This window comes from Pelmatolapia mariae, linkage group LG7 (genome assembly GCF_036321145.2).
Source record: "Pelmatolapia mariae isolate MD_Pm_ZW linkage group LG7, Pm_UMD_F_2, whole genome shotgun sequence".
Classification (NCBI taxonomy): Eukaryota; Metazoa; Chordata; class Actinopteri; order Cichliformes; family Cichlidae; genus Pelmatolapia; species Pelmatolapia mariae.
Window position 1 is genome coordinate 1174865 of NC_086233.1, and position 13592 is coordinate 1188456.

General features: G+C 46.3%; 2 protein-coding genes across 4 annotated transcripts; both read right to left on the bottom strand.

The window, feature by feature from the left end:
* Positions 1-20: 20 nt before the first annotated feature.
* On the bottom strand, positions 21-7227 carry LOC134630320 (E3 ubiquitin-protein ligase RLIM-like). The gene is made up of 11 exons (XM_063477515.1): positions 7093-7227; positions 6797-7000; positions 3139-3196; positions 2674-3055; positions 2191-2285; positions 2027-2113; positions 1874-1949; positions 1553-1644; positions 545-666; positions 355-454; positions 21-241 (listed from the first exon to the last, which is right to left on the bottom strand). The coding sequence occupies exons 2-11, from the start codon at positions 6949-6951 to the stop codon at positions 164-166; spliced, it is 1245 nt and encodes a 414-aa protein (XP_063333585.1). The 5' UTR covers positions 6952-7000; positions 7093-7227; the 3' UTR covers positions 21-163.
* Positions 7228-8301: 1074 nt separating this feature from the next.
* Positions 8302-12927, bottom strand: sycp3 (synaptonemal complex protein 3). 3 transcript variants are annotated; one of them, XM_063480433.1, is made up of 9 exons: positions 12769-12927; positions 12403-12543; positions 12242-12320; positions 11951-12015; positions 11626-11743; positions 10385-10484; positions 10160-10258; positions 9739-9843; positions 8302-8530 (listed from the first exon to the last, which is right to left on the bottom strand). In XM_063480433.1, exons 2-9 carry the CDS (start codon positions 12527-12529, stop codon positions 8477-8479), a joined length of 747 nt encoding a protein of 248 aa, XP_063336503.1. In that variant the 5' UTR covers positions 12530-12543; positions 12769-12927; the 3' UTR covers positions 8302-8476. The 3 variants fall into 3 exon arrangements, with proteins under 3 accessions (XP_063336503.1, XP_063336505.1, XP_063336502.1); XM_063480435.1 differs by having other exon boundaries at positions 11951-11985; positions 12403-12546; XM_063480432.1 differs by having other exon boundaries at positions 12403-12546.
* Positions 12928-13592: the final 665 nt, after the last annotated feature.

A 13592-nucleotide genomic window follows, 5' to 3' on the forward strand; every position in this document is an offset into this window, starting at 1 on the left:
ATGAAAATGCGACTCGCTGCGAGGTTTTATTGTTTTATTCCTGTGGTCACATGAGCACCGACAAACCTTTAAATAAAAATATAAAAAACTAAAAAACAGAAGTCAGAGTCGTCCTTCAGGAGACACGAACCCGTCTGCTCCGATAAAAACTGTAGAAACGAGGTCAGAGGTCAGAGGTCGGGGGGGCGACGGCGTTTCCGTCAGCCAGGTTGGCTCTGCAGATAGGACAGGTGGTGTTATCCTGAGGAGGAGGAGGAGACACAGGTGAGGAGACAGCGTTTAAGGAGGGGCTCTAAAAACAGTCGAGCGCGAACGCCGTATCCCTCGCGACATCAGCCGTGACCCGGGGAGTACCTTCAGCCATCGGTCGATACACTGGACGTGGTAGTCATGGAAACAGGGCAGCATCCTCAGCTTCTCGCCGTCGCTGTAGTCGCAGAAACAGATCTGACACCTGCCGGCCAGTCAGCACAGAGACGTGTTAGCGTGCAGGTTCGGGGTTCGTTTGTTTTCAGTGTTACAAACGGCGAGCTCAAAGACTCACTGCGTGTTCCCGCCGCCACTGCTGGAACCCTGAAACACCTTGGTGGGAAACCTTTGGATTTCCCGCCGACTCAGCTTCCTGGATACCACGGCGCCCTGACGCTCCTCGAACTCCAGCAGAGCCTGAAAGACGAGCACAGGGGTCATGGGGTCACGCTTCTCTGACGGTGACTCGTATGTTCACACAGATTTATGACAGGAAAAATGTTTGTAATAATTTAACGTCCGTTTGAATATCGAGATCATCGGCTCCGCGCGATTCAGGACAGAGTATCAAAAAATGAAACATGAGAATAAAATCGGCCTCCACGGCGCGTCTTTCTCCCGACTTCCTCCCCGAGCCTGGTTCTACTGGGTGTTTCTTCCTGTTTAAAGGGAGTTTTTCCTTCCCACTGTCACCAAGCGCTTGTTCATAGGGGGTCATATGATTGTTGGGTGTTCTCAGTATCACTGCAGGGTCTTTGCCGTACAGCACGGCACACCCTGAGGTGACTGTTGTGATGATTGCGTGCTGTGTAAATAAAACTGAAGTAAAGCGGGGTTCGAGCTAAAGCCAGAAATTTTGGTTTACGTGTCGTCACCCTGCCAAGACGCCGTGACGGAGCGATACTGCACACAGACGACTGCAACACTGATGTGACAGGAACACAGTGTTTTTCTGGATTGGGAACTAAATAAGAATGAAGCGGCTCTTTGACTGGATCATCAAAGCGTTCTGCAGCTGAGCCACAAACAAGGCGCCAAGTTCAGCTGACTCTGATCGACCAATCACCTTTCAGGACTCCGTGTGCCATGTGTTCCTGCTAAACCGCTCCCAGGTGCTGAGGCTGCCGATGCCACACCTCTAACACCAACACAGAGTTAGGCTTTGATTTGTTTCTGCTGTAATAAGCTGTCCTGGACTTCCAGGTAACCGGTGGGTGGAGCTGACCTAGTTTAGGTCGCAACACACTTCAGTTCAAACAAATGCGAGGCCTCCCTCCTCCATCAGTCCTCCGAGCCTCCTCACCTCGTAGTCGTTTCCCTGAAGGTCGTCTGAAAAGTCGGGTATGCCGTTCCTCCTCCTGCCCCGCCCACGTCTTCTACGCTGACCAATCAGGTCTGCGGAAACACATCAGCGGCATCAGAAGAAGCAAAATGACTGAAAACTGATTGAAACTCTAAACACAGCTGGAGAATCAGAAGGTCACAGATCAGATGTTCAGTCTCCCTCCTACTGACCAATTAGGTGTGAACAGGCTCTTGTTTACCTGCGAACACTCAATTAATCGCTGCTCTAAACGCCAGTGACATCATCACCGATGTCTTTCCGCTGAGGTTCGTTCCTTACCTTCTTCCAGCCCCACAAGAGGAGAGACGGCAGCGAGCACCTGAGACATCCAGCGAGGCTCCACGTAGGGATAAAACTGCAGAGAGAAGGTCACACCTGAGTCCACAAACCAAACCCCGTACCTGCACACTTCCTTCACTCTGAGTGTCTCACCCTATGGTGGCTCTCTTGATGAAGGTGATGGTGGTGATGATGCTGGTGCCTGCCGTGAAGCTCAGACTCCTCTCGGTCAAACTGAGCCTGAAGGACGAAAAGGAAACGTGAACACCTGTCCGCTCTGCCTCAGCTGAGGCGTTTTCATCCGGGTCAGCTTCTACCTGCAGGCTGCGGGCCAGCGCCTCGTCTTCCTCCATCTGTAGTGAACGCACGGTGGCTTCCTCATCGTCGCTGATGATGATCTGCTCCACTGCAGCTGCAGGAGAAACGACAGAAACATCACTGAGAGTTTGTTTGACGAATCAGACTCGAGCTGATGAGTTTCCTCATAAACAGGTTTCTCCATCTGTTCACAGAAACACCCGCCAACTTCCACCAGACTCCAGTGAAAAAACGTCAATTTTTAACTCAAAACGTTTACTTTCTGTTCGCTTCCTGTGACGTCTGGATGTTAAACTGTGAATGTGAAGTCGCACAATAAGACAAACTCAGCTGAGCAGCAGCAGGAGAACAGCTGCCGTCTTCTATGAGGCTAAATTCCGTTTTTTTTAAATGGAGTCTGGTGGAGAGTAACGCCGTCACTTCAGAGACTTTTCTGTAAAGCTCAGATTCAGGCAGGAAGCGTGACAGCCGAACCCTCGTACCTGCAGAGGTGCCGCCTTCATCACCGTTCAGCCACCTCCTCTCCTCTTCGGTGAGGAAGGACAGTGAGTTGGAGCTCGACGCCGCTGCTGGAGGCGGTGACACCGACGGTGACGCCAAAGTATTCGTCTCATTTGGTCTCGGCTGAAGGACTGATACTGGAGTGAAGTAGGAAGAGGACGATAAGGAAGAAGACGAAGAGGACGATGAGGATGCAGTGGACCGCGGGGCTTCCAGCCAGCTGCCCAAAGCAAACGTCCTGAGAGAGGACGCGGGAACGAAGCCGCCGCTCTGCTTGGCCAGCCGCCGGCGTTTAGAACTATGTGAAAAAGCTCGCTTGCTGGGGGTGGGACAATCCGGGTCTGGAGAGCTGTCCACCGGCACCTGAGGGGAATAAAATAACTCTGAGTCTGCGATGAAGAGTTGGTTACGAAAGGATTCAGTCAGGCAGCGGCGCAGCGACTCACCGCGCTGAAACGCTCCTCTACGACGCGCCGACGCCTCCGCCGCTTGGCGAGCTGCGGGCTGGAGCAAAGAGACAGATTTCACCAAAATAACACGTCCATCACACATAAAGTAAATAAATACCAAAACCCTGGCGGTAAATATTTGTGTGTTCCTGTTTGCAGGAACAAAACTTACGTTTTCAGACATCTTCAATCTGAGAACTTTTTACTGCAACCCTCATCCACCACATCACATGTGCACGCTTATCTAAAATCCCCACGCCGAAGGAAACCCCCGACCTCTGACCTCATTTCTACAGTCACAGGAACTATAAAGTACAGCTTAATGATGTCGTCACGATGTGTGATCCGAATGTGTGAAGAAGGAAAAATTACGGTCACCTTTGGGCTGGATCGTCTCGAGGGTCACATGACCACTGATGTCATCATCAGTGATAACTTAAGGAGAGCCTGTGTACACTGGGCTAAATTATAATCTATAAGTCAAAGTGTGTGACACATCGCGCCCGTCCCGATAGTCGTGCCCTCGCTCAGTTTCATCCTTTAAAAAGCGTCAAGATCTTGATGAGTGGATGAAGAGCCCATTTCGGGCTCGGGTCACAATTGACCAGTTAAAGCCTGCCCCCCCCTCCACCACTACATGAAGCGAGCAGAGTCGCCCTCTCCTTATGTTAGTCACGTCGTCTTTAATGAGAAAACCCCTGCCAGCTGTTGATGGTTTGAGGAAACAGAAAGTGTTTCTAAGAATAGATTTTCATTCCTACTGGAAAACCCCGTAACTGCAAACAGTCCACTTTCTGTTTGAAAGTGAAACAGACTCAGCTGACTAAAGTCCAGCGTTATACTAACAGGGTTTGTCCTCCACTGGGAGGCTTGTAAACAGCAGCTGACCTGTCAGCACAGAGAGTTTAATACGGTGTCTTTGACTCCCACAGCTGCTGAGGAGTCAGCAAACATGCAGTGTTTTGGTTTCTAACTGAGAGCGATGGGATCAGCGTCCAGAGCTGGGCTGTGCTGCTTTATTACAGGGTTCCAAACACAGCAGCAGATTTCACACGCCTACAGTACAGTCAGGGCTAATCTAAAGAAGGGCATCAAAAAAGCCAAACACCATTACAAAAAGAAGGTAGAAGAACACTTCTCCAACTCCAACCCCCGACGCATGTGGCAAGGACTCCAAACCATTACAGACTACAGGACCACCAAACCCTCCCCCGCATCCTCTGATGTCTCCTTCCTCAACGAGCTCAACAACTTTTATGCTCGTTTTGAGCGAGGGAATCCAACAACCACAACCAAAGCGGACATGACGCCAGACCACCACCCACTGACTCTCTCCCCCACCGATGTAGGAGCGGTGCTGAGCAGGATCAATGTCCACAAGGCTGCAGGTCCTGATGGCATCCCCGGGCGTGTTCTCAGAGCGTGTTCTGGGGAGCTGGCAGGAGTGCTGACAGACATATTCAACCTGTCCTTGGCCCACGCTGTGGTACCGACCTGCTTCAAATCCACCCCCATCGTCCCGATACCCCAAAACTCCAACCCATCTAGCCTCAACGACTACCGCCCAGTAGCCCTCACCCCCATCATCACTAAGTGCTTAGAGCAGCTGGTCCTAACACACTTCAAATCCTGTCTCCCCCCCACCCTGGACCCCCACCAATTTGCATACCGCCAGAACAGGAGCACAGAGGATGCAGTCTCCATCGCACTGCACTCTGTCCTCTCACACCTGGACAACAACAACACCTACGCCAGAATGCTGTTTATAGACTTCAGTTCAGCATTCAATACTCACAACTCATCAGGAAACTGACAGACCTGGGCATCAGTTCCCTCATCTGCAAATGTTTACTGGACTTCCTGACCAACCGCCCCCAACATGTCCGACTGGATAACCGCTGCTCATCAACAATCACGATGAACACCGGTGTACCACAAGGCTGTGTGATGAGCCCTCTCCTCTACTCCCTCTTCACCCATGACTGCAGACCTGCCGATGGTTCCAACACCATCATTAAGTTTGCAGATGACACCACGGTGATTGGCCTCATCAGCGACAACGATGAGACCGCCTACAGGGAGGAGGTGGATCGTCTGGCTGAGTGGTGCGACACAAACAAACTGCTGCTTAACACTGAGAAGACCAAGGAGCTCATCATGGACTACAGGAGGAATGCTGACCCACATCCACCCATCTACATTAAGGGGACGGCTGCGGAGCGTGTGAGCAGCTTCATGTTCCTGGGAGTCCACATCTCCGAGGATCTCATCTGGACGACTAACTGCTCCAAGCTGGTCAAGAAGGCTCACCAGCGCCTCTTCTTCTTGAGGACTCTGAGGAAGAACCACCTGTCCTCAAACATCCTGGTGAACGTCTATCGCTGCACCATCGAGAGCATCCTGACCAACTGTATAACAGTTTGGTACGGGAACTGCTCTGCCTCGGACCGGAAGGCGTTGCAGAGGGTCGTGAAAACTGCCCAGCGCATCGCCGGAGCACCACTTCCTGCCATAAAGGACATCTACAGGAAGCGGTGTCTGAAAAGGGCTGGGAAAATCATCAAAGACCCCAGTCACCCATCACATGGACTCTTCAGCCTCCTGCCCTCTGGGAGGCGCTACAGGAGCCTCCGGACTAAGACCACCAGGTACCGGAACAGCTTCTTCCCCACAGCTGTCAGACTCCTGAACTCTGCCTCCTGACATCTGACCCACATTAAACTCATGGACTGAACATACACACACCCACAACCACCTACACACACACACACACACACACACACACACACACACAATGGACAACCGTACCCTCAAACACACAATAATAACATGGACTGAACCACCACTCACAACCACTAGCACTTTATATAGCCTCTGCAGAAATTATCCACATATCTCACTTATCTTAACTGCACTACTGTATAATTCTGTGGAAATAATCATTCTGTACAATACAATAATTTTTAATTCTACAACTGTTTATAACCTGCATAGTTCATATTTCTGTATAGCTGTATATCTCATATTTCTGTATAGTTTTTCATATTTATATCCTGTTCATAGCCTGTACATAGCTTGTACTCACTACAGCCTGTACATACTTATAGTTATAGAATATTCATAACATACTTCATACCGTGTACATTATAACATACCATAATAGACCCATTTCTGTAATATACTTACATATCTATATTATTGCTAATATATATTTGTAATATATCTATATCATGACTAAAGCACTTCTGGATGGATGCAAGCTGCATTTCGTTGCCCTGTACCTGTGACATGTGAAATGACAATAAAGTTGAATTCTATTCTATTCTATTTACGAGGAAAGTCCTGGTGGTGCTATTGGGCTGAAAGCGATCACATCCGAGGGGCCAATAAACACTCGAGAGCGGGTCACAGAGGCCGGCTCACCGTGTGAGCAGAGGCCGAAGCTTCCTCAGGGAGAACAACAGAAACATTTGGTCCATCCATTTAAGGGTGCACCACAGACAGGAAGTGTGTGTACTCTCCAGAGTAAAGGTCACAAATACAGGGAAGCCCCAGACTCACAGCAGACCAGCTGTTACTGCAGCTTCCAGGAACTCGAACAACATGTACGTGCAATTTCCTGTATGTGTGCTAACGTGCCACGGGTGCAGGGTACCTGGGGGTTTCCGGGACGATGACGGGCAGCTCCGGGTACGGGACATCGTCCGAGTCGAGCAGGCAGCCTCGGTTCAGCCCCCCCGGGCTGTCCGGCTCCGATGAACACGGGCTGTCCGCTAACTTGCCCTCCATGCTCTCCTCTTCTTCCCCCATCAAACACCTGGTACCCGAATCACCTGAGACCCAGACTCATGTCAGGCCGCTGAGTGGGAACAAAGCACAGGGAGGCGCGTTTAGCGAACACGGCGCGCAGATCGGAGAGTTAGCTCCGAGAGGCGCGAACAAACAACTCACCGCCGTCCGGAACAAGCACGAACCCGGAGAACCAAAACTCACGGAGGCAAAAACCAAAGAATCAAACCTTCGCCCGTTTCACGGGTCGTTAACGTTAACTCCGCTGCTTGGACCAAAACAGGAAGTTCTCTTCACAATAAGAGCGAGCACTTCCGGTGTCACCGGGAAAAGTACCCAAGAGTCCCCCCAGCGGCCCGGACGACTTTCAGTTTTAGATAAATTAAAAAAAAAAGTTCAAACCTTTGGGTAACATTAAAGTATTTTTGTTAACAAATCAAAGCTGTGGAGAGGAAAATATTTTGAGCTACATAAAAACTTTGACTCTATTAAAGCAGCTTTGCATGATTCAGATTTGAGAAATGCTGCTTTGGCTGGAGCCTCAGGGATTAGCTGTACATACAGGAACAGGAAATAAGAAGCAGAGTCAGTGTAAAATGACACAGTGATATCTTGGTCTTTGTTACTTGACTCCCACGTACAGAGGCACGTCATTAAAAGCTTTTAATGTTTACCACAAACTCTGTTTTACTTCTTGCTGATCTGTGAGAATCAGTGAAGGTGTGATCTGAACTTGACTGACCACTCTCTTCCCCAAGGGCAGGGGGAGATGAACAGGTGATGTTGGGGTGGGTGTGGTCTCTTACAATACACCTGGATTTCCTTTAGAGTCGGCTGGTGTGAATTTCACAGGGGGCTTCTCTCCTGGTCAGCAGATGATGAGGCAGGCGAGTGGAGGTAAAAACCTCTGTTGAACCTCCCCACCCCATGTGAGATGTTCAAAAACTGTTTAAAACTCTTTCCTCTCTATGTGGTTAAAAAGCCAGAGTTTAACATATGAAAGAAAACCCAAACTTGTGACTTGCTGAGACAAAATGACAAAAACATTTAGAAATTAAACCATTTGAAAGATAAAAATGAACAAATATTGAACAAAAAATTCAAATAAAAAATAAATAAAAGGAAAAAATGAACAAATTAAAATATTTTAAAAAGCTGAGTGCTGTTTTGCTCTCTCCTCCTGGGGAGTGATGAGCTCCAGCTTTCCTTCGTTTCGCCTCACAGTCAACACCAAATTCTTCACATTCAGCTTCAGGACGCTGCCGAAAGGCTTTTTAACACAGCAAACGAGTAATGAGGAGAATAAAAAGAAGACTAATCAAAGATGTCGCTGTATCAACAACACATTCTTTATTTTTATGACTTCAGGAGCAAAGAATAAAAGGATGAATCGAAACTGCAGCGTCATCACAGAGCTCAGCCTGGAGCCGCTCGTCCACAAACCCAGCAGTGAAATCAGAACTTGGGCGAGAACAGTTCACGTCTTAATGAAACCTGTGAGAACCGCGAGGAACGAGCAGAACTGAAGCCTCCGGAGGGCGGCGGCCTAGAAAAGCATCGACTGCAGGGACTTCCGGACCGTGGCCATCTCCTGCTGTTGCTGTGGAAACACACCGACATCACAGAGTCAGCACCCGTGTTTATCAGTGTTTTTAACGTTTTCAGGGAACAGCAAAGACAGCAGCTAAAAGTCTCTCTGCTGCTCTCTTTACAGACAAACGTGACGAGCTCATCACTTCATGTGAGGAGAGTCTGTGAGAAATGAAACATAAATAAATGACACCAATAAAGCTCATGATAGAAACTCCATCACCCATCAGATCAAACTGGCCCTTTGAACGTCTCCCGTTTCTCTGTCCTGAACATTCAGACAGTCGGCAGAAACCTGTGTGTGACCTCACTCTTCTTCTTCTTCACTCACAGATTCATACTGCGAGCTTTTATTTAGAAAAAAACTACTAAACTAATGAATAAACTTCCCTTTCCTGTTCTTATGTGGTGGTTTTGCTGCTGGCTGAACGCACCGGCCGTTTATCAATGCCCAAGTACGCGAGTACGTACTCGCGTTCTCGGTGAGTACGTACTCGCCGAGAACGCGAGTACGTACTCACCGAGAACGCACGGGAGTACGTACCCGCTGAGAACGCGAGCACGGACTCGCGATATGTACAGTCGGAACACCTGCGTACGTGATGATGTCACAGGTCCGGAGTTTTTACTGCCGTCCCCTCTTAATTTAACTGTAAGTAACATGTTATGAAGCTTAACTTTAATCACAGCCAAACCGGTTTACTCAGGAACAAATAAAACACTGAAATGAACCAAACATTAACATTTAGAAGTGATCTAAGTGACTTATATATCATTTTTAACCTCAGTAGTGAAACCTCTATTAATAAAAATAGTGTACATGTACATACGTGTACATACCTTAATAAAAACAAGCAGGTGAGATGTTAGAACGCTTTTATTTCTATTCTAGTGGACACTCAATACTATAGACAGCTGCTGGGGTTTCTTTAACCTGAGTAGTGAGAAGTCCGCGAGCGGGGGGGGGTTGGAAACGATGTGCCGGGAGTCCGCTGTTGAGTTTTGGACGAAATGCATTCTGGGATATTTAGCTGTCCCAAGTCCACGCCGATGCATGCTCGATAAAACGGGCGGATCGAGAACACATCCGGGACTTTTTCGCGTTCTCGGCTTGATGCGTACTTCGAATTGGAACAGTACTTGGTCTCCGACTGATGACGTATCACGAGTACACGAGAACGCAAGTACGCACAAGTACGCATATTGATAAACGCCCACCGTGTCCATGAGGATCTTCTTCTGCAGGGAGGCCATCTCCTTTCTCAGCTCTTGTTGCGCCCCCTGCAGGAAAGACTCGTGGCTCTTCTCCATGTCCTCCATGTTCTACACAACAAAAAAATCCACAGCTTTAATACAAACTGAAACACAACCTACAGGTGCTCTGAGATGAGGTGAGGAGAGAGATTAAATCCTCAGGTGATCAGTGACGTCTGCAGGTGTGTCACCCTTTAAATTCTGCTTAGCCTCAGCAGTGCTGCTTATCGTGCCCCCTCTAGCTGTGCAGTGTGGACTTGTTTTTGACATATTTCATTTCAGAGAGAAACAGTTGTGGGCATTCCCGAGACCTCTGAGTAAAAACACAGAGTTGGTGTGCAGGCCGGGACAGAGGTGCCCCTGAGCTGCTTCTGACATGTTTCACCTTGACAAACTGCTCGTACAGCTCTCTGACGGTCTTCAGCTTCTGGTTCTGCACGACTCTGGCCTGCTGCAGGATCTTCTGCTGCTGCCGGAACAGATTCTGCAGACAGAGAGGAAGAGTCTACGTCGGCGATGGCTCTTCATCAGTATCACAGGTGAAGCACCTGAAGCCGTCGGTGTACAGTATGTGAGGCTAAAACAGTTAAAGTGAATGGAGGGGACTGACGTTGAGCTTCTCCTCCTGCTCCTCGGCTCGCTGGGCTTCGGTCTCCCACTGCTGCAGCGCTGACGACACCTGCTGGGAATACTGCTGCGTCATCTTCTGCCTGCAAACACAGCAGAAATGATTTCCAGTCATTTAGTTATCGATTCACTGGCTGACCTTTGTGACATCAGTTTGAAGACGAATTTATTGACTTTTCAAACAGTGCTGTGTTTACACAGGCTCGGGATCAGCCAGCTGAGCTGCAGTGTTCTGACCGAGCTGATGTTTATCCTGGCCGAGGCCGGAACGCTCTGCAGGAAACTGTCTGTGACAGGTCACACCCGCCCGCTGCCTTTACAGAGCTGCCAACAGGCGCCTTTATTTAAAAGTGAAACGACCACCCACAGAGAAAGTCACACGCCACGTGAGGCTAAAGCTTTCTTGTTTATGCTCTGTACACGACACTTCTTCACGGGATGAGAGAGCCGCCTCGCTTTCATAACACAAACGTTCTCTGAGGAAAAAAAAAAAGTTAAACAGAAAGTTATGCACAGAGAGCGAAGCGATGCGAATAAAAACCAGCTCCTGCATCTGCTGATACTAAAAGGCTGACCAGCTAACCTTTCACTGTACAGGTGCTTATTTGAACCCTGTATAATGCTGTGAGCTCACTGTCAGCCATAAACTGGAGAAGTCAAGTCTTTTAATTGATCTATTCATTAATTAACTGCGTAACTGTTACAATTTAACATGTTTTTTAATTATTCGTTTTCTTTTTCAAACTTAACTGTTTGAAAAAAACCCTGTGTCACCTTCACTTAGATTTCTTGTTTTCAGTCTTTTACAGTGTTTTAAAATGGAACAGGTTTAAATATTATTTCTGGCTCTCACAGTCTTAACAAAACATAAGGAAATTAAAGACATTTTAAAATCCTAATTTTCTTTTCAGACTCTTTCATGAACCCTGGTCGCGTCAATGCTGCCGTGAAGTCGCTGAGAATCCAGAAATGACTATTTTTTAGGTAAATGTCTCCCTACGTGCTCAGTTATGCATCTTTTGGTGACACTAAATGACAAAAACTCTGATTTGAAGGATATTTAAAGAGATTTAATTTCCCTGTCTTTCACTTTAAAGCGCTGAGTGATTCACAGGAAGTCGTGACGTGATTCTGAAGCTCGTTTAAAAGGATGTGGTGACTGTTCTAAGACTGAATTTCAACCATTTCTCTGAGTGTTTGTGAAGTGGAGGGAGCAGGAATAACCTCTGGCTGTGGTAGTTGTTCCACAGCTGCTCCAGCTTGTGTTGGCTTCCCTTCATGTAGTTCTTCGTCAGACACTCTAGACGTTTCTTCTTGGCCTGCATCACCTTGCTGATGTCAGCTGGGAGGACAAACAGATATGTGATACCGTGCTAATAAAACACGAGGAAACACCGCTGCTTTTCTGTAAACCATTTCATACTTTCTTCGGTCAAAATGCTGAAATATGTTGTGTTATATTGACACATGAGCAGTCTAACAGGGACCGAAGATGACATTACGCCTAATGATTTTTCCAATAACAAATTCAATACAAACCGCTTCTTACCTCCAAACTTCTCCAACATGGACTGCACCTCATTTCTGGACATAAAACGAGGAAACATGCCAAGACTGATGGCGTTAAACACACATTAAATTCAATGAAATAAAGGTTTCATTGTCAACTTTATCAAATTTGAACATTTTCATCTTAATAGTATAACAATAAGCTTCATATCTTCAGGTTTTGGACTGTTAGGCTCATCAAACATGACATTTAAAACATGATTTTGTTATATGGGGAAACTATAGGAGCTATTTTAAAAGACAAAACTATTAATTAAGAAATAATAAATACCCCATAGCACAGGGAACCGCCTCCTCCTCAAAGTCAGCCGGTCTCTTCTTTGCCAGCTTGTCCACTATTGGAGTTTCATCTTAAATCATGAGAAAGTGGTTATATTTTACTTTGAACAGCTTAAAATCAGCTCCTATAGTTGTCCGGGTGACCCAGCTCACCTTCTCTGACTTCATCCTCGGAGCCACTCAGCTCCTTCTTCTCCGCCTCAGGAGTAAAATCAAAAGCCTTTTTATCTGCTCTCTCCTCCAGGAGTTTCTTCTTCATCTGTTTCCTGGCTGCTGCCATCCTCCTAGCTTTTACTGCTGCCAAATATTACACAAAGAAAAAGAAAGCTGGCAAACCATCCAGTGCTAATGTTAGCTTAAATAATAAAATTATATTTTTAATAAGGTATTAAAGAATTAAAAAATGTTGCTAATAACACCTGTTTAGTTTCAAGCGAACTAGCGGACAAGGCTCGATTTTAACTAAATCCGAAAATCAGCTTCTAGTTTTAATTCTCCTTTATTTAGATAAAAACAAACCTGAATGAAAATAGTCTGCTAGCTTGCTGAATCCGCTAGATTCCCGCCACAACCTTAGCCCGAAGTATACCGAGCTCCGCCGAATCTCGCCGAATCCCGCCCACAAAAGTATGGAAGGACATTAGTGTCAATATTAAAAAAACATAAATATGAATATAAATAAATATTAAATATTAGATCACAAATACAATTTGATAAATATGGTAAAAAAAATCAAAAAAATATTCAATAAAAAATACATAGTAAATAAGAAATCAATTATAATTAGGATATCAGGCAGACCACCCTGTTACCAAATGATTTCTAATAACAATAAATGTTTACTGAACTTACAAGGTTTCAATCTATTGCTTTATTAACAAATTGAATTTTAATGTGGAAAGAATGGAGGGAGTTGCTCTAGTTTATATAAGTTCAGTCTTACCTGAAACTGGATGAGTGTTCAGCATGAGTTTTTAGTTTATTAAAAGTATTTTTTTTAACTCTACTCCTGCAGTAGTTGTAGCAGGTTTGCACCAACCAGCAGAACATAGCTACTAAAATATCTCATAAAAAGAGACAAACCATATTTTTGATGGGTTGTTTTTTCTTAAACACATAACAGAAAAAATGCCTTTTTTTTTTTTTTTTTGAATCTGAAATTGTAGGTTGGCCAAACTATATTTACAAATCTGAGACCATTACACCTCTCATACATCACAGAGGTCAATAATCAGCCTTTTCAAACATGTTCACCTCACAAATGATGATTTTTTACAACCAAATAATAAAATGGAATTATAGAATATGCCATAAACTAAACCGTTTCTTATCATTTTCCTGGA